The sequence below is a fragment of the Ochotona curzoniae genome, unplaced genomic scaffold, assembly GCF_017591425.1.
Source record: "Ochotona curzoniae isolate NIBS_2020 unplaced genomic scaffold, NIBS_Ocur_1.0 contig_66, whole genome shotgun sequence".
Classification (NCBI taxonomy): domain Eukaryota; kingdom Metazoa; phylum Chordata; class Mammalia; order Lagomorpha; family Ochotonidae; genus Ochotona; species Ochotona curzoniae.
In genome coordinates this window covers 3662320-3689360 of record NW_024466512.1, presented here as the reverse complement: position 1 = coordinate 3689360, position 27041 = coordinate 3662320, and the positions used below count along the sequence as shown (strand labels likewise).

The 27041-nt window shown below is 46.6% G+C and overlaps 1 protein-coding gene across 2 annotated transcripts in view; it reads right to left on the bottom strand.

Moving 5' to 3' along the window:
• The window catches only part of CUNH10orf90 (chromosome unknown C10orf90 homolog), a 179883-nt gene that overhangs the window by 37220 nt on the left and 115622 nt on the right, over positions 1-27041 (bottom strand). For both annotated transcript variants that reach the window (XM_040991737.1, XM_040991738.1), the window contains exon 4: positions 24474-25557. In XM_040991737.1, the coding sequence (XP_040847671.1) occupies positions 24474-25557 (1084 nt within the window). The remainder of the gene's footprint in view (positions 1-24473; positions 25558-27041) is intronic.

Sequence of the window (27041 nt, the reverse complement as noted above, 5' to 3'; positions counted from 1 at the left end):
CCCCTCCACTGACCAGTCCCACTCAATGTGGCAGCTTCGCTCTTGTGTTGCTCTGGGGGCTTTCTACCAGCTGTTCCTTCCACGCTCTCACAAGGGAAGCACCTTCTTGTCCTGAAGACCTTGGCTGGAGTGTCACTCAGAGAAACCTTCCCTGTCTGTCCAGCCATGAGAGTCAACAATCAGGCAACCCGACTGCAGGAGCAGAGCCTAGTGCATGTAAAGGCATCACCCAAGCTTCTAGGTGGTGTCCATCTGGGATCACTCAACAAGCCAACCGCACAAGAGTGGACACCTTGCTCGGCAGGATCCTGACACGTACGGGATGCACAGCGTCCCATCTTCCTGTGCCATGTGGCTCCCATCACCACATTACTGATGGGGTCCTGAAGAGTCCAGTGAGAACTTGGAAGACCCACTTGCCCAGCGGGTGACAGGAGACAAGGAACAGAGGCAGAAACCTCACTCACAGTCCGATGGCACAACCTGACACCACCTGTGTGCAGGTAGCATCCTAGCAGAGCCTGCAGATACTTCCTGTGTTCAGGCAGCCTGCCATGAGCCAGGATGTGCTGGTGAGCCACAGGGCAAGGCCACTGCCCCATATGGTGGACAGGCACTGTTAGAGGAGTGGGCTCTCTTAATTTCCCTTGGCTCAGAGGAGAGGAAAGCTGCTGAGAAACTAAATCTGCACGCTGCTCTTCCATCTTCCCTCAGCCACTATGTGCAGAGCAGCACTAGAAGCCTCCTGGCTCTTCATTGGGCCACAGCACTGGCCGTGCCCTGAGTCCGTGTCGCTGGACAGATGATGGGGTGCGGGGAGGCAGGGTGAGCATTTGGCATCAGCAGCAAATCCAACACGCAGGCTCAGCATCACAGCTTCTTGCACCTCACCTGCTGTCCTGCCCAGCCTGAAGCTTCCCTGGGTGAGGTGGCAGGCCTGCCGGGTCCCAGCTCTGTGTTCTACGTACACTGTCACAGTGGGAGACACAAGCCAGGTGGACAGGGGCGCCAAGTGCTCAACTGCACTGCCACCGAGATCACTTCCTCCCCAACTAGCTGGCCGATGTCACTATAGCTTCCCTTTGAACTGGAAACGGCCTGTTTTGCATGTCTGACATGACCACCCATCTAGTGGGTCAGGACCATTTTCAGGAAGGATGCAGCGGATGAGTTCTACAGGCTCTGGGGCCCTGACAGCCAGTCCTGTGTGTCATTGAGGCAAGCAGGGAGCTCCTGCCTTATCTGGAACAGAAAAGGGTGTGCAGTCCCCTGCAGGAAGAATAACCTGAGTGGGGCGAGGGGACAGGATTTCTCTGTAGGAAAGGAGCTAAGGAACATTTTGGTTTGGGCCACCAGAAAGTTCCCTGCATCTGTGGTGTCTTATTGATAATGTTGGGGCTCTGAACACTGAACCCCAAAGCACAGCAATTTTTATGCTGATATTTCAAACTGACAGAGCTTAGAAACCAACAGGTGCTGGATGTGTTTCTGGGATGCCCCTCCTCCTTTCCAAAGCTGGATCTTTTAGGACGCAGCCAACTCCGGTGAACCCCTTCCCCAGGCATGCCAGTCCATGCGGGCCAGACTAGGGAGGACACCATGCCCAGAACCCAGAGGCCTTGGTCTCAGTCACCACCTGTGCAGGGGGCCACTCATTTCTGAAAATCTTTTACTCTCCCTCTAAAAGTGCCTGCACACCTCACCTGCCTCTCCCTGTGGACAGAGCTTGTAAAACAGCCTGCATCCCACTGGGCTCCTGGGAACATGTTCCCAGCACTTGCAGAGTTCATCTATCTTTTCTTCTACTGTTCTGTCTACTGTTACTTTATTTCAACACACTCAACAATCAACGTCTAAAGAGGAAGTTCTTTCAGCCCCAACATGCCACATTCAGTGACACAATGAATTTTTTTCCCTTTAAAGATTTATTCACTTCCTTTGAAAAGTCAGATCCACAGAGAGAAGGACAGACACAGAGGAATGATATTCTGTCTGCTGGCCCACTCCCCAAGTGGCTGTAATAGCCAGAGCTGAGCCAATCCAAAGTCAAGGGCCAGGAACCTCTTCTGGGTCTCCCACACGGGTGTAGGGTCTCAAGGCCCTGGGCCATCCTCAACTGCTTCTCCAGGGCACCAGAAGGGAGCTGGATGGGAAGTAAAGCAACTGGGGACTTGAACTGGTGCCCATATGGGATCCCGGCACATGCAAGGTGAGGATTCCACCCACCCGTTCACTGAACCAGGCCCAACACAACGAGTTTTTAAATCCTCCCCCTCTAAAACATTTCCCTGGCTGGAGCCACACAGCACCAAGACAGTCATACCATTGGGGTTGTAGCTATAGGGATTGTATCTCAAAGAAGTGGTTACTAAATATTTCCTTAGAAAAAGCAAGGCTCCTGATGATAGCTGTGTAGCCAGCAGGTAAAGCAGCAGGCTGGAGCAGCCAGGGGTCAAACAGCCCCAAATTAAGACCATCCACGCTTTGCAGGCAGAGCCAAGGTGAAAACTGAGGGTCTTCACTGGCGTTCTGACTGCTGCTGGCCTCCTGACATGCCCTCAATTCCTTTTGGTTGAGGAACTAATTCAGCTCAGCTGCAGGGACTCCTGTTTGCGTGCTTTAAGTTTCAAAATGTAATTAAAGATTCACATCCAATTACTCAATGTTAAAATCCTCTGCCCCATCCATCCTCCACTGATGTTGGATTCAGCAGCGCCTCCCGGGCTGGCTTGATCGATGCTTAGGAGAAGAGCAGAAAGCTCATTTGCAAGCCCCGAGCGGAGCGGAGCTCAGCTGCACCGATGGGTGATATTTCAGCCTCCTCTACCTCAAGGGGAGCGCATGCACACTTCCACTGTGTGAAGCATCTTTATAAAGAATCCCAAGAGAGTGGGCGTGTATCTTCAGAATCAGACTAGCAGGAACACCAAAGATGCGGATCTCTATCTCTATTGCACTCGGCTCTTCCCAACCTCTCCTTGTAACCCTGGAATGGTCCTGGAAGGAGGGGACCCAGATGACCCCCTGCACTGGGCTCCCCACTTCTTTCTCATGACTGCTCCACTGCTGTGACCCATCAAGCCCCAGCAACCGGCTCCATTTTTTCACCCAACAGAGCCTTCTCATTTCTATGTTGACTGTATGCTACTCCCTGGCGCTGGCACATCCTGCTCCAGTACCTCTCACTGGGAAACCACCCTCCTGGTGGTACAGACAGGGTCAGCACAGGGCGAGATGCCCCAGAGGCCTGACTGGACACCTGTTATGCTTATGGTTGTTGCGGGACAACCCTCTTCCCAAACTCATGCTTGAATACAGGTTAGGACAACATTATCACGTTCCTTCCTGCATCTCCAACACAGCAGCCGAAAGGTGCTTGTGATCTGATGAAACTGTGCAATGTGCTATATTCTGCATTTTAGGTTTCCCCACATGTATGTGTCAATTCCCTCCAGAGCCATCATTATTTTGATTTGTCACAAGAATCCCAATTCTCAAAAAACAATTCTCAAAAGAACTCAAAAATACAATAGTGGACACGCTGAACCCAAATTAGAAGCAATTTAGGGATCACTACACACTGGAGAACTCCCCTGGCTCCTACAGCATCACACTGAAGATCCTAAAAACGCAAAGTGTTCCAGAGGAGATCAAATATAACACATTCCCAAAGAAGGAAACAAAGTTACTTCAAAAACTTTTGGAAAATAGAATCAAAAGATAAGCTCATTCTGGTGCCAAAAAAAAATTAAATCCATTTAAATTTCATAATATTGATTTTCCATGAAATTTTGAAGACTCCTTGTGACATTGGCCAATAAAAACTTATCTGTGATTTGAAGTTTGACACAAATAGGATGGTATTTTTTAAATCTCCCAGTAAATTAGCAAAAGGTCAGAGAGAGACTCAGTTACACAGAGAATAACTCAGAGAGATAACAACTCTGTTATGTTGCAACTACTACTCAACATTTTGTAAAAGCAATGGCAAATGCAGCCTCTCCCTCTGGAGGCTCAGGGACCAAGGCCCTTGAATCTTCCTGGAGCTTGGAGCTGTTTCACTTTGGTTCAGCAGGTCCGAGTGCTACCACGAGGGGGCAGGTGGTGCAGGGAGAGAATTGTTCTTTTGAGTCCCAACAAAAGCCAAGAGGCCATAAAATCAATCCTTTACACCCAATGAGTTCTTCTCCAAAAATACATTTTAAGAACATGAGCAGTCAGGGGTTAAAGTTTTGTACACACAGATGCCAGTCAAGTGTGGAAAACTGGGACTCCCAAGAGCCCAGCAGCGAGTGTGCCTGGGCTCAGTTCCTGGCTGTGGCTCCATACTTGGACTTCTCACCAATGTAGACCCTGAGGGGCAACAGCAAAGGGTTCCCACCACCCACCTGTGAGACCAGCGACTTCCCAGCCCCTGGCTCCAACCCCAGCCCAGCACCAAATGCTGTGAGCCTTTATGGAGTCTAGTGGACAGCAGAAACTGCCTCTCAAGTAACTTTAAACAATTTAAATGTACAGCCCGGCGTGCTATCCTAGTGGCTAAAGTTGCTGCCTCACATGCGCCAGGATACCATATGGGTACCGGTTCATGTCCTAGCTGCTCTACTTCCCATCCAACTCTCTGCTTGTGGCCTGGGATATCAGTCAAGGATGGCACAAAGCCTTGGGACTCTGTGCCTGCGTGAGAGACCTGGAAGAAGCTCTGGGCTCCTGGCTTCAGACCGGCTCAGCTCCAGCTGCTGCAGCCACTTAGGGAGTGAATGGAAGATCTTTCTCTCTGTATTTCCTTCTCTCTGTATATCTGCCTTTCCAATAAAAATAAATAAATCTTTAAAAATGTTTAAATGTAAGAGAAAAGTTAAAGGTGAAATGCCCAATATTATCTGTACAATTTTTTATCACATGATCTGAATTTTTAGACAGCTGTTTTGTATGTCTGTAGATAACTCTGAATAACAAGCAACAGGACACACTGCAATAGTGTCAGAAAAAGCCCCAACACCACCAGCACAAATATCCTGAAACAAAACTTGACCTTGTACAACGGACTGGACGGCCAGCAGTTGGCCCCTGCCAGGTGAGAGGATAGAAGGTGAAATCGGCCAGCAGCCAGGGGCACAGAGCTCTCCAAAGAGTCCCCCCATGGAGGTGCCTGACCGCAGGTGTCCACCTCTCTACTGTGAGGGACACACTCCCGATGCTTAGCAGCCATGTGGGCTGTGGGAGTGGACAGCTGCCACCCCAGCCCACCTCTGTAAATGCAGAGGGGGGGTCATCCATTCTATGTGTAAGAAAATTAATAACAAGCAGCAACTGTGATGACAAATCATCTATCAGACTCACTACAGAAAATTCAGATTCCAGTATTTTTTGAAACATGAAAAAAAATCCAGCAGATTCCGTGCCTGGCCATTTCATGTTCTCCAAGCCTCTTTAAATCTCTTTAAAAGACATTTCCTATTCCCAACACTCTGTACTTTCCCTCCCCGGTGGAAAGGGATGCTAAAGCCCTGAACCCGGTGTGGATGTCCCGTGCACATGAACAATACAGATGTCCCTTCTCTAATTAATCTAGTTTTGCCAGTTCATTTTATTGCAATGAACATTCAGATGGTGAAAGGAAGTTTTTCATTTTCTTCTACAGCAGCCACGGAAAGTGTTGGATGTTGGCATGAACGTGTATTTTAAATGTATGTCTCAACCTGCCAGCAACCAGGAAATCTCTTTAGAGGTCAAGAAAATAAAGCAAAACCTGAGGAACAAATCCAGTTGCTTTACAGGCTACTCTTGATTTATGGTTGCCTAGATTTCTGAATTTAACATAAAACAGAAGTCAGAAGCCTGGGAATGTGGGAAATCAGGTTGGAAACCCCAGCATAAAGCTCAGTTCATTCTCGTAAGCTTTTCAGGTACAGGCCCAGACTCCCGCAGCCCGTGTACGAGCTGTTATTTAGCACAGCTTGATCCTGGCTGGGAGAAGCATGGTTCTCCCCTAAAGGAAACTTCTACAATGCAGAGATTTTCACAGATACAGTTCCGGTGGAGATGAACTCAGAGTAGCACAGCATATGGACTGTATGTCACAAAACATGCAAGTAACAACTGCATTTACCAAAGTTGAGAAAGAAGCCAAACTACAATCAGACCCATACCTGCCTCGGGTTATCAGAAACAAACAAACAAAATATAGGCTACAATGTAGCGAGTATGCTTAAAGGCAATGATGAGATCATTAAAATTATGAGTGGGCAACAAGACTACAAAAATAATAAGATTAAAAAAACAAAAAGCACTTTTCAAAACTAAAAATACTTAAATGGATACTTAATACTTAAAAATACTTAAAAGCTCAGATGACTTTAGATACAGCTGAAAGCAGAATTAAGAGTAAAAAAATAAAATCTGAAAAAAATATTGAATGTATTAGAATCAATGAAATGGAAATTACAAGAAAGGAAAACAGAATGAGACCCTGTAAAATCCATCTAATCCAAATTCTGAAAGGAAATGGAAGAATGGAGAAATTTCTAGAATAATGACAACAATGATAAAATTTCTAGAATAATGACAATAGATTCATTAAGCACAAAAAATGACAAAAATCACCAAAAATTAGTAAACACATTACAATGAAGCATGACACGAAACACAAAGAGAATATTTCAAAACAGCCCAAAGGAATGATGTCATACCATCCACCGCAATAGACCAGACACGTGCAGCCCCTCTCTCCCACGAGCTTAGGAAAGACTCAGCTGGTCAGGGGCTCCCTACAACAGCCAGTGATGAAGGCTGTGAAAACAGCTTTCCACAAAAAAAGACAAATACAAATGGTTTCAATGTTCCGCTCGAAGTTAAACATTGAGAACAGCTAATGAAATTTTGCAAAATTTGAGAATAGAGTCGTGATCTTCGTCTTGCCCCAAGGGATGTTACAGTCTGTTACAGTCTCTGACGGGTCTTGATGGAGAACAGCTGAAATGTCAGTGCTGAGTAGATGCTGAGCGCTTGGGAACTGAATGAAAATGAGAAATTACACCCAATCAGAAGGAAACTATAACCTAATATGGTTCTAAAGAACATGTGCTCTAAGCTCCTGCTCAGGAAGGAAAAGGAAAGATGATTCAGGACAGAGCAAGTGGACACACAGAATAAGCAAAGCTAACAGCAGAAGTCAGTACATGTGAAAATAGACAGCAGAGAAACCAGGGCAAAATCGATGAAATCCGACAAAGCTCCAACTACACAGACACAGCCAGCAGGAAATACACGCACTCAGAACATGGCTGCAGGTCATGGAGTGCTGTGAACGCCTTCATGCCAGTTCACTTAGACGACACAGACGAATGGAGAATTCCTGGAAAGACTCAGAGCCCAGACAAGCCGAACAAGTAGAAAACCCAACTGGTGACTCAGCTAGTCAAAACCAAATTCACGGTAAAAGTTCCTCCACCCATAACAGCACACACCAAGTACTGGTTTCTACAAAACACCAAGAGAACAGAGAACAGTCCCTGAAACCTCTTTCACAAAGCTCACTTTATAAGGGTGAAGCTTTTCTGACACTAAAACAAAGCGATTCAAAACAACTACTACCACCACATGCCAACATTTAGCACTTTAGTAAATGTCAAATAAATTTTAAAAATTAGCGTACAGAAGGTAGCACCACATATTTTCAAAAGTTTAATATATATGATTAAGTACTTACTTAAAATATACTTTATTTAACATATAGGAATCAATATAATTCCTTAAACTTACAAAGAGGAGAAGCCTTGCCATTATCACAACAGGTGCACAGAAACCATTTGCCAGTATTCAACATTCACGTATAATGGAAGGCTTCACCAATCCAGTAATAGAAACGATTTTTTAAAAGTCAAATCACACAAATAAAGTGGACGAAGTATGTGAACAGATACTTAATGTCTCCAATTAAATGCAAATAGCCAATTGACCCACGACACAAATGTTGGTCATCACCAGGGAATCATTTAGGAAATGCAAAGATAAGGAAAGCAAAGGAGAGAATAAATCAACCTGATCAGGATTGGATTCTAAAACAAACAGAAACCAAAGTTCCCAAGGATGTAAAGACCTTCCAAACACTGCCAGTAGGAAGGCAAGATGGCTCAGCTACTTTGGGAGAAATATGACAGTCCCTCAAAAACAGAATTATCAAAGAATTGAAAGCAAGGGTGTAAAAAGATGTTTGTATACCTGAGTTTATTCCAGCATCATTCACTACAGCCAACTGAGACCAACTGAGGCAAGCATGCACCTGAGAAGAACAGATAACAGTCGGGCACACATCACGGACCTTTCACAGTGAAGGACAGTCGGACTCACCTAACCAGCTTCGAGGAACCCCGAGGCATGATGCTAAGGAAAGACAACTGTCACAGATACACACATTATGTGACTTGTTGCCTGTGAACTAACTCAGGTACTGGGACAGGAAGTAGATGGTGGTGATCTCCAGGGTGTGGGGACTTTGTGTCTCATGTGCACAGGGCTTCCTTCTCGGAAAACACAGACTTCCAGATGTGGGCAGTGATGATGGTTACAAAACAGCTAAACATCCCCAAGGACATTAACTGCACACTCAAAAAACCCAAGAGGTTCAACTTAGTGGTATGTCTATTTTATTACAGTTTTTCCAAAGAGAAAAAAAGGCAAATGGAACCCATCTACATCTGTATATTTTTAAAAGTTCCTAGAACTAATAATGGATAAGGCAAGAGCATGCTCTCTTATAATTTCTGGTCAGCATCTTACTGAAATCTTACCTACTTCAATAAGGGCAGAACGAGGAAACAAGAGCCATCAGGACAAGAATAAAACGTACTCATACACAATGGCATTGTATACACAGGAAGTCCTTAGGAAGCCACAGAATGCTACTATAATTCTTAAGTGCTTTTAGCAAAGCTGCAGGATTCAAGGAATTCAGAAATCAATTATACACAGGTTTATATGTAAGCAAAAAAAGTTGGAAATGAAACTTTTAAGAAATCAATATCCATTTGCAGTAGCATTCAGCATACAAAATAAGTGAGGACAAGTTTTACAAAACAAATGATCTCTATCATGAAAACTACAAAATGCTACTGAGAGAAATACACACGCACACACACACGCCGTGATGTGGCAGAACTGCAAGGCTCTTTGGGTGACTGGCGACTCCATGCCTGGTTTGCATTGGTTAAGATGGATCCTGCACTAGTGACAGAAAGCTGGGCAAGCAGTGAGTGAAGACTGGGTGCAAAGGCGGCAAGAATTTCTGAGGTGTCAGACATTCTGGATCTGTTGTGGTGTTGCTTCCACAGAAATAATCCATGAGTACTTCAGAAGGTTCATGCAAAACGGGGTTTAAAAACTTTACTTGGGTGCAAAGTGGTTCCAATCTCCGCATATTGAGGGATCTCGGAAACCCTCCTGAAATGCCATTCCTGAATTTCAAAACAAATTCACACTAATATAAAATTAATTTCATTTATAAGAACTTTCTAAAGTACCTTTGCACACAAAATTTGAGGCAAATATTATGCTTCAAACTAACTGAACTGTTGTCTGACTTCAAAAGAAAGGAGATGACCAACGAGAGCCCAGGGCTGAACTAAGAAGTTGTCTTCAAGTGCCCTTGGGCGAAGGCATCACACAGCTCAGTACCTGGGCTCAGTCCTAGCCCTGGCTCCTGACCCCAGCTTCCTGTCAATGCAGACCCTGGGAGGCGTGGGTGAGACTGCAAACATCGATCGGGGTTCCTGCAACCCATGTGGGAGAGTGGGGTTGAATTCTCAGCCCTTAACTCTGACTGGGCCAGCGCTGGCTGTTGGAAAAAACAGGAGCCCCTGCCCTCTCTCTCTCTCTCTTCTCTCCTCTTGCTCTCCATTCTCCCTCCTTCCTTTTCTAGCTCTGTATTTCTGCTTATCAAATAAATGCCTAATTTAAAATTTAAAGAGAAAGTATTAGGTTGGCGAGGCTCTGTGTCCCTGCAGCTAGCGATGAACCAGTTCAAAGCCAATGTTTCCAGTTTACTCTTAGAAGCATCTGAAAGATCCCTTGTCTTCCAGACACACAAATGAGAACCGAACAGCTTTTGTGACACACACAATACTCAAGTTGCATGAAAAATTTCAGAAGGAAACAACTGCATATACCATGGACATCCTTTTATAAGCAAAAATTCAATATATGATCAGCATTGTCACCCCTTGTGCAATAATGGATTATCCTATCAGTAGTCCAAGGACAGCCAGCAAAGAGATTCCAACCTTACACTGACAGGAGCATCGCCAAAGGGATTACAGAGGAAGAGGAAATAACAAAGAATGCAAACATCAACAATTACCATAAACAGACATGGTGACAAAGCGCAAGGTGGCATCCTGGATCGGATCCTGGAACACAAAAAGGACATCAATGGGAAAGTCGGGCGTTTACTAACACTACTGTGGCAACCTTCATCTCTTCTCAAATTCTCTTGGCTCTCAGGGGGCTCCTTCTTCCCCCTTGGGGAACGTTTGCCAAGGTCTGGAGATGACTGGTTGGACACCTAGTGGGGAGATGGAGCGGCGCTGCCAGCGTCTTGGGGTGGGGCCCTGGCAGTGTCCTGTATATGGGGTGCTGCACAGGATGGTGCCAAGGCTGTCCTTAGTAAAGTGGACGAAGGGACATAAGGGGAACTCAGGGCAGATGTGCGGCATTGTGAATCCTGAATCTCACATTTTTTCACAAGTCAATGTTTTAGAAATTATAACAAACAGCATTTCAAAAAATGTAGATTTTAATATCAGTACAAATGTAAAACAAGACTAATGACCTTTAAACAGATTATTCACAAAAAAGATATATAGTAAGCCTGCAAGGTTTCAACTTTGTATGAAAAAATACAAATTACTACATCATAAATGTCATTTTCCACTAACCAAAGCAGCATGAAAAATTCTGTAATGACACTATCCACTCAAAATCTAGAGAGGGCAGTTGGGAAGGACCACCTTGGCATGCCTTAGACCCTGGGCAACGGCAAGGTCACACTTATGACCACAGGGACATGGCACAAAGTCATTGCGACTCATCAGCAGTTAAATAAACAAAAGATTTTTTCTAAAGCCTCTTCTGACTGCTTTTGCAACATGGTCCATATGCTCTTTTCTCTGGAGTCTTAGAGGCCCAAAGTTGTTCCTTGAAACACGTGATCACTCCTCTAGAGTTCCTGGAGGGAAGCAATTTTCAAACCCAGTGGGACTCAATAGCTTTCACCATACTTTTTCTCAACTCACCTCCTGATGGTGACTCTTACATGGCCACTGCCCTTTCCATGCCAGTCAGGCTCTGGGTGTGGGCATGGGGAGAGGCACTTTGAGGGAGTGAGGACAGCAAGCATTTTAGTGGCTCTGACATCAGCGTGGACTTTGTTGGGTCATCAGATGTTGCCCTCCCCCCCCCCAGCACCCACGCTGGGCTCCTGGCTCCCTGCTGAGTGGAGGTCAGCCATAAAACTTGGACATGGATCTTGCCCCCAGACTGCACAGCCACAAGACGAGTAACCCCAGCAAACAGTGAATGCAGCTGCTAAGAGTCCGTAAGCTGCATGGCGGGCCCAAAGTTCATTTCATAGAGTCAGAGACTGCCCAGAGCCTGGTATTGTGGCTCAGCAGCTGGCTGAGGGAGGAAGGCTGCCCTGCTGTGATTTGGATCTGGTTCTAGATGGAGGTTCAGAGCTTGCCATGCACCCTGAGCACCAAGCACCAGTGACAAGCGTCATAGGAGCTGGGTCTTTCTGCTCATGTGGAAACAGACAGGAGTCCAAAGCTGGGCACCAGAGGCCAGGCTGGGCAACTGAAGGCCACGGTTGGGTATATGCACTCAGGAAGTGAGAGGAGAATCATGGAGGGTGGGGGTTGCTGCTAGAGAAGGCAAGGAGATTCCAGGTCCACCTGGAAGGGACTGAGGATGAAAGAGCTCTGCCCTTGACTCTGGGTCTCACTTGGTCCCCTTGTCACCTGCAATCTGGCAACCAGGCTGGTCTGGCAGCAGCTGTGGCGGATAACCACATTAGCCGACTAGGAGCTGGGTCAAGAAAGCACCTGGTACAGCTCTGCCAGTGCGCACGTGCGAACAACTGCAGGAAAGTGTCCAGCACCCAGAGAGCCCACCCTTGGGCGGCGGGGGAGGAGCCAGGCTGCCTCTGCACAGGCCCAAGTGGTGAGTGTTTAGGTTCCCCGGGGAACATGGCTTCTGTCCAGCGACTCCTCCACAGCTGTAGCACAGAAACGGCCAATGAGCTACTGTACATGCATGACTATGTGTGAAGACCACATGCAGCCGGCAGAGGGCTGGGTTTGGCCTGAGTCATAACTTGCTCACACCTGGCCTGGAGTTGCAGCTGACAGCAGGAGTCCTACTTTCACTGTCATGTCATCAGCTGATCCCAGGATTTCCTGGTTTATCTTGTATCGGATGTAAAACAGAGAAATTCATTCTGCCCAAATGCTACCAGCTTAACAAAAGATATACAACACAGCTGTATGTCGGTTCATTTGCGTCTCATCCACTTTACCAGCGGGGAAATGTGTGGATATGGGGTAAATCATTTCCCATTTTGTTGGAAAGCTCTGTGCAGGGTTAGGGTGACCTCAAGAAACCAAGGAGTGGACAAACACGTCCCACAGCAGTGGGACTGATGCTCTGTCTGATCCACTGGCCACACTGCGGGTTCACCCTCAGCACACAGCTGGGAACTGAGCACTTCTTCACCCTTCATGCCTGCCACCACGCTCCATGTCACCAGCCCTGCTACTGCTGGGTACCTGCCCTTTCTGCAGCAAGGAGGGGGTGGAGCTCATTGCCAGGCCCATAGCAAGAGCCTTATTTGAGAGAGCTGGAACATTATATAGTGAAAAATGTTGACTAAACGGTGAATATGTGTCTATGACATCCACTGCATCCCACCCAACATCTCCACAACTGAAGGTCATACTCTCCCCCTGGCCCCCCCGGTCCCCTGACCCCACATCTGGACTCTGCAGAAGGCAGCCTTCAGCAACTGGCTCTACAACAGCTATCACTCAAGGCCACATGTCCTTCCCCAGGACAGAAACACCAGCACTCTACCTAGCCCTGCTTCTTCCCCTTCCCACAGGTAGCCCTGGGCAGCAAGGTGGCCAAGGTGGTTTATACAGGAGACAGGGTTTATTTGAGTCCTCAGTCACGAGTGGGTAAATCATACCCTGCATGCCAAGTATGATCCACTGTGAGCTTTTTTCTAAATTTTTATTGGCAACAGGTACGTCATGCTAATTACGCATCATCTGTGGCTGCTTCTGTACTGTAGCAGCTGGGTTTTGAAGTCTGCAGAAACTACAAGACCCAGAGAGCAACAAATTCCCTAACAGGTCCTTTACACACACATGCATACAGAGTGGCCTACCCCCAACTCTAAGCTCCAAGCTCATTTACAAAGAAAAGCCACTATTGTACAATAAGAGTTCTAATGTCTTCTGGCCCTATAGTAAGAAGTCTGCATGGAGGAGGAGGTGGGTCTAATGCTAGCTTCATCTTTTAGGTGGGATTCATATTACACATGATTGGCCATGTTCCCTTGAACCATGTCAGGGGGTTAAAAACTGACTCACTGCCAACAATGCAGACCACACTCTCTTCACACACAGATGCATCTGGGCATCTGGTAGGACATCTTACTCCCACATTCACATATGTTTTCATTATTGATGTCTGAGCCTAGCATCGCTTGGGCCTGTGACCGAACCGAGGGTCACACACAGTAGTGCACAAGTATGTCCATTTGTCCTTTCCCCCACAGTACCCAGAAGTGTCAGAAGATCATGCTGTGTCCACTTGTACCACTCAAGAGCACAGGAAACCTTCAATGTCAACTGAACTTGGCAGTAAGTAATCCATCTAAATCAATACTGATTGATGCATGCATATCCTGTTGATCAATACTGTACATCCCATAGAACATCACAAAAGATGGGATCCCAAGCCTGGAAAGACTATGAGCCAAAACATTAAATGCCATGTCATAGTACCCGTCACCGACGGTCAGTCTGTCTCTCCCCTGATAAGAGTCTACTAGCATCACTGGCCACAAAATGCAGCTATTTCATCTTAATCCATAAGCAATCATCAAATGCCACCTTTGATAATGACAGTGGAGTTGAACCTCACCCTCACAGGAGGAGTTGCCTTCCTCCTGATCACTCACTGAGAGGGGCACAGCAGGAGCCAAATACACAGGCACTGAATGGCCAGATGGATTTGAGTAAACCTTTAATTCTCCAAGCCCCATTTATCTCATCCACAGATTAGGGACAAGGATTCTATCTTTAGATGATGAGAGTTCCAAAACAGTGGATGTAACCTGGACTGGCCCCTAGGAATTTCACAACATGTGCTATGGCCTAGGTAAAATGAATGTGATGGTGATGGTGGTATGGTGGTGGTGAGGATGGTGGTGATGGTGGTGGTGGTAGTGATGGTAGTGGTGATGGTGGTATGGTGATGGTGGTGATGATGGGGGTGGTGGTGATGTGTTGATGATGACAATCAGCACAAACAGGAGAATGAATTTGCATAGTGCCCACCTTTGTGGTGCTAACAGGTGACTGACTAAGAGAATGGATGTAAACAGCAGATGAGCAGAAGAGGGGCAGATGCTTAAACCCTCAGCAACAGTGGAAGGAGCAGGCACTCTGCTGTGTGTCTGTGTGTGTGAGGGGGGAACGCTTTGTCCCTGGAGACACGGCACAGCTCCCTTGCAAAGCATTTGTCAGTCTCCCATGGTCCCAATTTGAGCAGTCTTTCTGTGTGTCTGTCTCAGAGGCTCCTTTTAGAGCGCAGTGTCTGGGACTTTCTGCCCAAGGGGGAACTCAGATTGTCTCACCTCTGCTGCCAGATTCTGCCAGGCAGTGCACACCATGGACCAAATGTCAGGAAGTCAACCTCCTGCCCAGGAGGTATTTTGAAGTCCTTCAGATGAAAAGAGCCTGGTGCAGTAACCATGAAGCAGGAAGGCACTAAGGCATGTTTGCCACAGGAGGCTGTCAAGAAGGCCTTGGATAAGAGTCTGTGCAGACGGAAAAACACAAACAGATCCTTGGAGACTTAATGAGCATCACCAGTTCTGGCAAAAGGCAAGATCGGTGGGCTCACTGTGGACACACAGCACAGACTAAAGCACGATGAGTTGTGGTCATCAGTCAGTGAGTTGTGCTTATGCCATTAAGGAGGAAACCCTAAGCATGCACAGGAATGCTTTCTTGAAACCTGAAAAGAAGCACAGCCACTAACAGTCAGGTTCTGGGTGGCAGAGCTCGCCATGCAGGCGTGCGTGAGCGTGAGAGTCTGTACACAGCTGAGGTGAACGCCACTGAAAGCACAGCTCCAAGGTCCTACGGCATGGGATTCTATCACGGAGTGTCCCAGACTCACACAGGTCCCTCGCCTTAGATCTTCCACATTTTTTAAGCTTGAAGGAATTTTCTAGAACACCCAGTCCACATCCCATAGTTACTAAGAGGAGCAAACAGGCTTAAGTGAACCTGTGTTGCTTGTCTCCAGTCACTGAGCTAGAAAATAGCAGACAGAATGGGTTAAGACAGCCAACCATGGAGGGCTGATATAGGGGAGAGCGCAGAGAGAGAGGGACAGAACTGAGCAGAGGAGAGAGCAAGAAGCGTAGGATTGCAGAGAAAGGTGCCTGAAGCTCCCTGGACCTTGCAGAACCAAGAGGACCCACACAACTTGGAGGGGCAGCCTAAAAAAAAGAGAGGGAAAAGCCCCCTTAAGACAGTGATCCACACCCAGAGCTGCCAGAGGTGGATACTACTAGAAAACTCAAAACTTGGTGAGTCACGAATCCAGGCAGGGAGAAAGCCCATGGGAACTTTGTTGCCAGCCGCCTCTGTACGTACTGGCCACATGCCGTACCCAAAATGGCGCTGGCCAGAGAAGCCACATCTTGGTGTTTGGTGGAGAGTCACGTAGCTTTCGCAGTACTGCGCAGGCGCCTAGCGCATGCGCAGTGAGCTGCGGCGAGGCAGGCACGTAAACACTGGGACTGACGAATCCAGTCGCCCAGGACCCTGCGTAATCATGACGCCGACCTATCATCGGCGGAGGCGGGGCCAGTCAGCACATAAGAGCAGAAAGCCTGCCAGGGTCGGAGCCCCTTTTCCTCCTCATCTTGCTGTGCACAATAAATTTTACCGCAGAAGGCTTCACTCGCGTCTGCGTCTTATTGCTGGGCGGTAAGACACGTGGGCGCGACAGAACTTTAGCTGACCCAGAGGAGACAGAGGGAGTTGGAAGGAACTTTACCGGGAGACCTGCAGAGCTCCCACCAGCAGTGGGTGACAGACCACAGGAGGATCAGGGGTCCAGTGGTGGTGGCGAAAGGGAACACAGGGTGACCCAGGCAGAGCTGGCACCCAAGCAGGGGTCCTGAGAGCCCACTCCCAGAGCAGGGAACACCTTTGCAGAAGGAACAGCAGGACAGTGAAACACACGGGCTAGAGTCACGCACAAAGCTCCCCAACCCTGCTCGACGGACACAGTGGGATCCCCAGCAATGGCTTTGGAAAAAGACTGTGGGATTACCAGAGGCCTCAACGGGAAACAAAGCTACCCAACTCCCCCACTATGGTCTGCTGTCCCCCATAGAGCGTGGAGAATTACACTCCTGTCTGCACACCACGTGGTGGTAGCTGGACCACACCCACTCTAGGCTACTGCACTGAGATCAGAGACTGTAGACAAGCAAGTCAGAGACTAAAATCCCCAAATGACAAGAAACCACAGCGCAATGGGGAGAAGTATCAGAAAGATTAATGATTCAGAGGAAAGAACTGGCACTTCCCCCCAAAACAACCAAAAACCAATCCCAACCTCTGAATTGCGAGATGAAGACATTGAGGACCTACCAGAAAAGAAATATAAAAAAATAAAATAATCATAAAATTCATCAGAGACAATGAGAAGCACTGGGAAAAGTTCAAAGAATTAAAAAATAACATGAACATGGCAGAGGAAAGAATTTCAGACATGGAGGATAGCTAGGTTCAGAACACACAACAAATGAAATACCTGGAAGAAAATCTAATCAAAACTAAAAAATCTATACAAGAAATAAATGACACAATCAAAAAGTCAACTATCAGAATTATAGGAATTCCAGAGGGTATGGAAAAATAAACAGGATTACAGGTGTTCAACGAAATTGTAAATGATAACTTCCCAAACTTCAGGAACATAAAAGCAAGCCAAATCCAAGAAGGAGAGAACACCAAGCAGATCTGACTCCAGAACACCCTGACCCAGACACATTGTAATCAAGCTCCCCTCATACAGAGAAAGGATATTGAAACAAGCAAGAAAAAAAGGCACAATAACATCTAAAGGAAAACCAATCAGAATCACTGCTGACTTCTCAGAAGAGACCCTTCAAGTGAGACAGGAATGGGGCAATGTAGCTGTCAACCAAGAATATTGTGCCCAGCAAAACTCATTTCTATTTCAAAACCAAGTTAGACACTTCCATATAGAGAAGCTGGAAGAATTTGCCCACACCAAAACCAGCCCTAAAAATGCTCTTCAGTAACACACTGAAGTCAAAAAGAAAATCAATGGACTGGAATCAAAGATGGCAAAGGGGACGATCTCCACACTAAAACACATAAAAGGAAAAGCTAGACAGACAGCAACACACACACTCACACACACACACAATCATGACAGGGCTAAATCATAAGCTATCAATACTAACTCTGAAACAGCCTAAACTCCTCAATCAAAAGACATAGATTGGGCCCGGTGGCATGGCCTAGCGGCTAAAGTCCTCACCTTGAACCCTCGGGATCCCATATGGGTGCTGATTGTATCCCAGCAGCCCTACTTCCCATTCAGCTCCCTGCTTGTGGCCTGGGAAACAGTCGAGGACGGCCCAAAGCTTTGGGACCCTGCACCCGTGTGGGAGACCTGGAAGAAGTTCTTGGCTCCTGGCTTCAGATTGGCATAGCATTGACCATTGTGGTTACTTGGGGAGTGAATCATCGGACAGAAGATCTTCCTCTCTGACTCTCCTCCTCTCTGTATATCTGACTTTCCAATAAATAAGTAAATCTTAAACAAAACAAAGTAAAACAAAAAAGACATAGATTAGCAGAGTGGATCAAAAAGCAACACTTGACAACTATATCCTGCCTACAGGAGACACATCTAACCGGCAAAGATGCAAAGAAGCTGAAGGTGAGAGGATGGAAAAAGACATACTGTGCAAATGGAAAGGGAAAAAAAGCAGGCGTAGCTATTCTAATCTCAGATGACATAGACGTCACCGTAAGAGAGATCAAGAGGGTAAGAAATGGATACTTCATAATAATAAAGGGAGCCATCCTCCAAGTACAAATAATGATAATAAATGTGTACATGCCAAACACAAGAGCACCCAGCTATATGAAACAATTTTATTAACTGACTTAAGAGGAGACATTGATGCCAGCACAATCATGCCAGCACTTTAACACACCACTAACACCCCTAGACAGATCAACAAAACAGAAACTCAACAAAGAAACAACAGAACTCACACAGACAATACAACAAATGGAGCTAATTGATATATATAGAACCTTCCATCCCAAGGACACAGAATACACATTTTTTTCAGCTGTGCATGGCACCTTTGCTTGGATCGACCACATGATATGGCACAAAAAAAGTCTTACTGAATTCAGGAAAATAGAAATCATCCTATGCATTTTCAGACCATCATGGAATAAAATTGGGAATCAAAAAGTCAAAACACCCTAGAAAATATGTAAACTCTTGGACGTTGAACGAACAACACACTCCTAAACAAACAATGGGTCAGAGAAGAAATTAAAGAAGAAATAAAATAATTCCTTGAAACCAATGAAAACTCAAGTGCAACATACCAAAATTTGTGGACTACTGCCAAGGCAGTTTCAAGAGGTAAATTTATTGCAATTGGAGCCCCTGACAAGAAACAGGAGTGACAACAGATGTATCAGCTCAGTATACACCTGAAGGATTTAGAAAATCAATAACAAAACAAGTCTCAAAATAACACAAAACTTGAAATTATCAAAATAATGGAAGAAATTAACCACACAGAGACTAAAAAAAGCCATACAAAAAATCAGTGACTCAAAAAGTTGGTTCTATGAAAAAATAAACAAAATAGACATCCCACTGACCCAGCTGACAAAACAAAAGTGAGAGAAAACGAGAATTAATAGCATCAAAGATGAAAGAGGGAACATCACAACGGACACTGAAAACATACAAAGAATAATTACAAGTTACTACACACAACAATATGCCAACAAATCAGAAGACATCCAAGAAATGGAGGGGTTTCTGGATTGACACCAACTACCAAAACTTAGCCAAGAAGCAACGGAAAGCCTAAACAAACCAATATCAGAGGCAGAAATTGAATCAGTAATCAAAACCCTTCCAACAAAGCAAAGTCCAGACCCAGACAGTTTCACTGCAGAATTCTACAAAGCATCCCAAGCAGAACTGACCCCAATCCTCCACAAACTCTTCAGATCATCAGAAGGGGAAGCAATTCTTCCAAACTCATTCTATGAAGCCAGCATTATGTTAATACCAAAAACAGAGAAAGAAAACCACAGATCGATATCCCTAATGAACATCGATGCTAAGATCCTCAACAAAATACCAGCCAACAGAATACAAAAACACATCAGACAGATCATTCACCCAGACCAAGTGGGATTCATCCTGGGAATGCAGGGATGGTTCAACATACGTAAAGCTATACATGAGATACAACATATCAAAAAACTCAAGAACAAGAATCATATGATAGTCTCAATAGAAGCAGAAAAAGCTTTTGACAAAATCCAACACCACTTCATGTTAAAAACACTAATAAAGTAGGCATAGAGGGAACAATCCATAACATAATTAAAGCAACATATGAAAAACCCAAGGCCGGCATCATATTGAATGGGGAAAGACTGTAAGCCTTTCCACTAAGATCTGGAAACAGACAAGGCGGTCCACTATCACCACTACTATTTAATATAATACTGGAAGTACTTGCAAATGCTATTAGACAAGAAAAAGGAATCAAAGGAATTCAAATGGGAAAGGAGGAAATCAAATCAAACCGTCTTTGTTTGTTGATGACATGATCCTATACATAAGAGAACCAGGAGACTCGATAAAGAGACTCCTACAACTAATACGAGAGTTCAGCAAAGTGGCAGGATGTAAGATAAATGAAAAGAAATCAACAGCATAGTATATGCAAACAACCCCACAGCTGAAGAAGAGCCAACCAGCATGGTGCCCTTCAAAATAACAGAGCAGAAAATGAAATACCTCGGAATAAACCTAATGAATGATGTGGGAGACCTATACGAGGAAAACTGCAAAACATTAAAATAGGAAATAGAAAAAGACTTAAAAAAATGGAGAGAAATACCATGTTCCTGGATGGGCAGAGTAGACATAATCAAAATGGCTATATTATCAAAAGCAATATATGCATTCAACGCGACTCAAATTAAAATACCAAGAACATACTCCACAGAACTGGAAAAAATGATCCAAATGTTCATCTGGAAACACAAAAAACCACGAATAGCCAGAACTATGCTGAAGAATAAGAAGCTAGCAGGAGGGATCACAATCCCAGATCTCCAGACATATTACAGGGCAGTGGTGATCAAAACAGCCTGGTACTGGTACAGGAACTGGGAGGCAGATCAATGGGAAAGAAATAGAAAGTCCAGAAGGGAGCCCACACATGCACAACTACGTAATCCTTGACAAGAAAACAGAAAACAATCCGGGGAAAAAGGAAGGTCTCTTCAACAGATGCTGTTGGGACAACTGGCTAATAGCATGTAGAAACAAGAAGACCCACACCTTTCACCACACACAAAAACCAAATCTAAATGGATTAAAGATCTAAGCCTACACCCAGAGACCATCAAACTTTTATAAGAAAAAGTTGGACATATTCTGCAAGACGTAGGAGTGGGCAAAAACATCTTAGAAAAAAACACCAAAAGCAAAAGAAGTCAAGACCAAAATAAACAAATGGGATTGCATTAAGCTAAGAAGTTACTGCACAGCAAAGGAAACAGTCAACAAAACAAATAAGAAACCAACAGAATGGGAGAAGATTTTTGCACATTACACAGAAGACAAAGGGCTAATTTCCAGAATATACAGTGAGCTTTAGAACAATAACATCAAAACAAACAAACCAGTCAGGAAATGGATAGACACTTTACAAAGGAGCAAATTCAAATGGCTAACAAACACATGAAAAAATGCTCAAGCTCTCTGGCAATAAGAGAAACTCAAATAAAAACAACAATGAGGGAAATGCTCATATACAGAAAACTACCAACAACACGTGCTGGCGAGGCTGTGGAGAAAAGGGAGCCCTACTCCACTGCTGGTGGGAATGCAGGCTAGCGCAGCCTCTGTGGAAGTCAGTATGGAGAACACTCAGGCAATTAAACATTCACCTATCGTATAACCCAGCAATTTCACTCCTAGGAACATATCTGAAAGACAAAGCAACATGCACCCCAATGTTTACTGCAGCACAACCAACAATCACAAGAACTTGGAAGCAACCTAAATGCCCATCAACAGAGGATCGGATAAAGAAACTCTGGTTCATCTACACTGTGGAATACCACCCAGCGATTAAAAAAAATAAAATGTATTACTTTGTGGCCAAATGGGCCAAACTAGAGACCATAATGCTAAGAGAAATGAGCAAATCCCAAAAGGTTAGATATCATATGTATGATATAATATAATATAATATAATGTAATGTAATATAATATAATATGATATAATATAATATAATATAATATCAAATCTAGAGATACCATATGTGAATCTTACTGTGTTAATGTTACTTCATACTTACTTGTACCTAATGTAACAAGAACTTGTGACGCAATTCACTAATTAACCATCCACAAGAGGTGGATTGTTTATAACCATCTGTGATTGTCACTGTCCACATATAACTGTTACTGGTACGGCCCATAAACAACGAAGGCCTAATCCTCACTGTACCTATATTAGGGCTCCAGATATACAAATTAACCTACAACGAAAAGTTATTCTTCTACACGGCTGGGAGATACTCCAGTGGAAGCATGATGGACTTGGGAAAATTCATGATGGACACACATTATGATTCTAGAGAGAACAGAGGGGAGGGGAGCGAATTTGGGGAGAGGGTGGGGAGAGCGAGAAGAGAGCCCACTGCCAACTAAATTGTATCAAAAAACAATAAAAATTACAAATTAAGAAAAAAGAAAGAAAGAAAGAAAGAAAGAAAGAAAAGAGCAGACGGGCATTTCCCACAGGCCCCTGTGAGCACCCTGGTCTCTGTGATTCTTGCCTCCAACGGCGGCACCAGGCCAAGTGACCAGAAGGCACTCAAGCTTGCCATTTACAAATCTTTGGGATTTGGGGTTATTCTGAAGGATGTCAGCCCCGGGAAGGGCTGCCTAAGAAAATGCCCGACTGGACCAATCAGCTCACAAAGCCAGAGTCAAGAAGGTTCTCAATGACAAGGCCAGAAGCAAGCTAGCAGTGTCTTCTCTGCTCTCGCTCCTTTCCTTGGACAAGACTGCTGGAGACCTGACTCTAGCTATTTTTAAATATTTTTGTTAAGGGACTAGCACTGCGGTGCAGTGGGTGAAGCCCCTGCCTGTAACACCAGCTTCCTGGATGCTGCAGGTTCCGGTTGCCCTGCTAAAGGCCTGTGACAGCAAAAAGCTCTCGGGCCCCTGTCAGCCACGTGACAGACTCGGAAGAAACTGTGAACTTCAGCCTGGCCAGCCTTAGCCACTAAGGCCATTTACGGAGTGAATCAGCAAATGGAATGTCTCTGTGTGAGTCTGTCTCTCCCTTGCATCCTCTCTAAAACATTCAAATAACGTTTTTAAAAACAAACAACAACAACAAAAATCTTTTGTTGATCAGTGTTGTAAATTTGAACTGTCGTTTTACACACAGAGAGCCCAGTACGAAGGTGTGGATCTCCGGAACCTTCATCAACCAGGAAGATGAAATGCTTGGCCTGAGCAGTTTCTCTAAGCACTGAAGGGTGCTCATCCCTGCGATGCCAAGGGCTGCAACAACGTCCTTCCTGCAGTGAGGCACTCCGACTCAGGCACCTCCGCGGCTCAATCAATCCGCGAGCCGCGTCAAAACTGACTTAAAATCCTCAGAGCATTCAATGTGTCTATCTACCCATTCATTAAAATTAATTATATCATTTAACATTTCTATGCACTTTATAGTTTTAAATGTTTTATAGTCGTTTTTTTATTAATTAATAAAGCCTTAATGAACAAAAATCACACCATAAAATTATTAGGCATATGCTGCATTTTCAATTTTACTACTATTATCTTTAAACATTCTCCCCAAGTGACAAGTCAGTGATTCATAAACCAAAGCCTCACACAGAAATACAGCTGAAAACCAGAAATTTACCCAGAGAGGGAAACAAATCTGGCCTCTTTCTCCATCGACAGCACGCTTCCCTTCCTCCTGGGCTCTCCCGAGGGGCTGCCCACGTGGGAATTCTGCCTGGCCTCTGGTCTCGGCGAGACAGCAAGAAATCCTGGCCATGTCACCCAGGAAGACGGGATCACGTGGGCTTCTCCTGCCTGGCCCGGACAGTCCCTGGCTCATCTCACTTAGAAAGTGTGCCATAATTACTGTTTGTTCTCTCCTCTCTCTCAAACACACACACACACACACACACACGCTAGAATATGGGAGACCAGCATCTCCTAAGGCTTCGAAGGCACAGTCAGGCCTCGTGACCCGGAGCCATTCAAGTGCCCCACGAGTGATTCTCTGGGACCTGGGGCTGTGCCGAGACACATCAGGCTTTTGCTGCAGAATTACAGTTGGCCTAAGAAAATCCTGTCCAAGGCCATGATCAGGCATCTGCTTGGTGCCTGTACTGACTAAGCAACTCAGAAATATCAACTGCATGATGGAATGTGAAAAGTGCTATCTTCTGATCACTCCCAAATAGGCTTTTTTTTTTTCCTGCTCCAGAGACAAACATCTGAGAAGTGGTGGGGAGGAACCTCCCGTTCTCGACTGGCTTGGGAACCCAGCAGGGACCTAGTCCTCGCTGACCAGGCTCTCTTCCTGCTCCGCACACATGGTCTGGGGGAAGGCTTCTCACGACGTGTAAAATCTTGGCCAAGGAAACTGACCCTGCACACAGCAACCCCAACTATCGCCTGCCAACTGTGAGTAAGCAGCTCAAAGTCCCCTGACCAAAGAACATCTCTTGGAACAAACAGGGAAAATGCCCACGTGCCAGCGGCACAGTGGGCATGCCCAGGGATGTGCCCCCCGAGGCAGAAGCACCACTCACCTGCTGTGTAGCTCCAGCCTGGGATGTGGATGGACAGCTGACCGGCATGACCACGGGTGTGCTGGTGAGGGCTGAGCTCCTCGTCTCCTTTGCCAACGGTGACCTGGTCCATGTGTACCCCTGAGAATTCTGGCCTTTCCAGGGGCAGAAAGCCTCTCCAAGGACACGTGCCTGCCCCCAAATGCACCTGTCCCAGTGATGGCTTTCGCTTCGGGTGGCATTCTTGTGAAGCTGGAGTCCCTCGTGGGCTTGGGACGCTCTGGGCTCGTCGCCTTGGCTCTCCATTCGCTAGCCCGTCTACTCCATCTGCTGTCAGCCCATGCGAACTACAGTTGAGGTTCAGCGACAGGACTGACCTGTGCAGCTGGGGGCTGGCGGCTGGAGGTTGCTGGATGGGAACAAAGAGAGATTTGTCCAGGTAGTAGATGGAATTTGGACACTGCTGAGACACCCTGAGGTGGACACAGGAACTGAACACTAGAGGGCCCTGGCCAGATGGTGGGGCTCTGGCAGAAAAACTGTTCTTGTCATCCACACTGGTGACCCAGTAGTCACGTCTCTCACACAGCCGCGTCTGGACCTCAGGAACCCTCAGCCTCACCACCGAGCCATTTCGGGAGAACTCTGGGCAACCCAAAGGCCTTTGGTGACAAGACGGACGGGACCCACTGGCCAGAGCCGAGGGATCCTCCATCCTGCACCTGGGACACAGGGGGTTCCCGACAGTCCCCCATGGCAGGGTGCTGGCTGGGGAGCTCACACGTCTGGCTGTGATCGTGATGGAGGCAAAACCCTTGTGGGGATCACCAACTGGGCTACCCGCCCTAGGGGACAGTTCTGTCCCATGTCCTGGCTCCTCTAGTGGAGCCACAGTTCCTGTGCTGCTAGGCAACAATGCAAACACCCTGTGCTGACAGCTGCCATCTTGGTTTGCGGAAGTTGGCTTCCTGGGGGACGCGTGTGGCTGGGCGATGGTGCGCGGCAGGGCCATTGTGGTCCCACTCTCGGCAGAGTCCCTCTCATGCAGCAGCTGTGGGACGACTAGGGATGACATCATCTCTGTGTGTGGCGACACAGGAGTCCCCTGGAAATGAAATAAGATGCTGGTTATTCTTCCAGCAGCAGTGGGAACTCAGTTCAAGATCACGCACCCAAGCTGCGGTCCTGTGCACCTGGTACCATCCCTGAGTGTCTGGAAGGCAGGAAACCCAGCACGAGCCTGGCCGCAGCACTGCACCTGCTCCTCACATGCCAAGTGGCAGCCACGCCTGTGGAGGTCATCTGCCCTGCCCAGTCACCTCTAATCACCCAGGTTTCAGATCCATACTCACACTGCATCAGGAGGGAAGGGGTGCTGGGACCTGGGTGCATTTAGTGTGGGCGAGGAGTCAGCTTCTGCTCAGCGACAGTCGTCATGAAACCCCCTCCCCACGGCAGGCTCCAAGCCCCCTCATATTCTACCCCTGTGTGAGTTTGGCTTCCTGTCACTTGGCATCGCAGAAGTAAAAATGCAGAGAGTGAAACCATGGGAGCCACTTAGCTGAAGGAGCAGAGTGGCACTCAGGATGAGGTGGGAGTGAGGGGCTGGGATCAAGGCACAGGTGGATTTTTTTGCTGCATTTCAATGTTTAGTCGTGTAACACAGTATTGGGAAATGATGCTCATTGGCAGGTGGCACTTACAGTAAGTCACTAGCATGTCCCAAATGATGTGTGATGGGTTTTGAGAAGTGTCTCCCAGGATGAGAATGAGAGGAGGTTTGGGGTTTGTGCAATGCAGAACAGGTCAGGGAAGGCTCTCCTACCCGCAGCACCTGGGGAGGGCTCAGGGTCCCAGGCACCACTCTGACGTTTGCTACTATGTGCGTGCTTCAAGCAAACCTGGCTGGGAACCATCCAGAAGCCAGAACCTAGCTGGCTGCTCCTCAGCCCTACTGTTAGCTGAGTCTGTACCTGGGAGCCTGAAGGCCTCCGTGACACGGCAGCTCTCAAACACCCACAGGTGCAGCTGCCCTGGAATCTACACACACCTGCTCTGTGCATTGGGGTGTGGCCCAGGCATCTGCATTTAAACCACACACCTGTGAGTCTGACCTGGGGATCCTGGGAGGGGTACATGTTGGGTAGCAGAGAGCAGGGCGACTGTGGCCCTTTTCGAAACGCCGAGGGCCGGCACAGGCTGCCAGCCCAGAGTTTGCTCTTCCCCGGATGTGATCGACAGGGGCGGAGCAGGGCAGGACTGATCCTCATTTCTGCAGGAACTAGGTGCTCTCTTCAATCTGGACATTTAATCCTGCCCAGTCACCTGGTGGCAGGATGCCCAGCACGTGTGATCTCATTCTCCTCACGTTCTCATGGCCAAGTGGGGAGGTGGCCAGCTTGATTGGCTGGCAATCTCCATCACCTGCCACACGCTGGGAAGTTACAGTCAGTCCCCAGGAGTCAGGCAAAAAGAAGCAGAAATGAGGAAGACAGCCATCTTGAAATGCACATTGATTTCTTTAAAATCAAAATCTCCCTGGCTACATCATTCTGAAGAAACAGGTGGCTGTGCGGAAGCCTGGAGTTG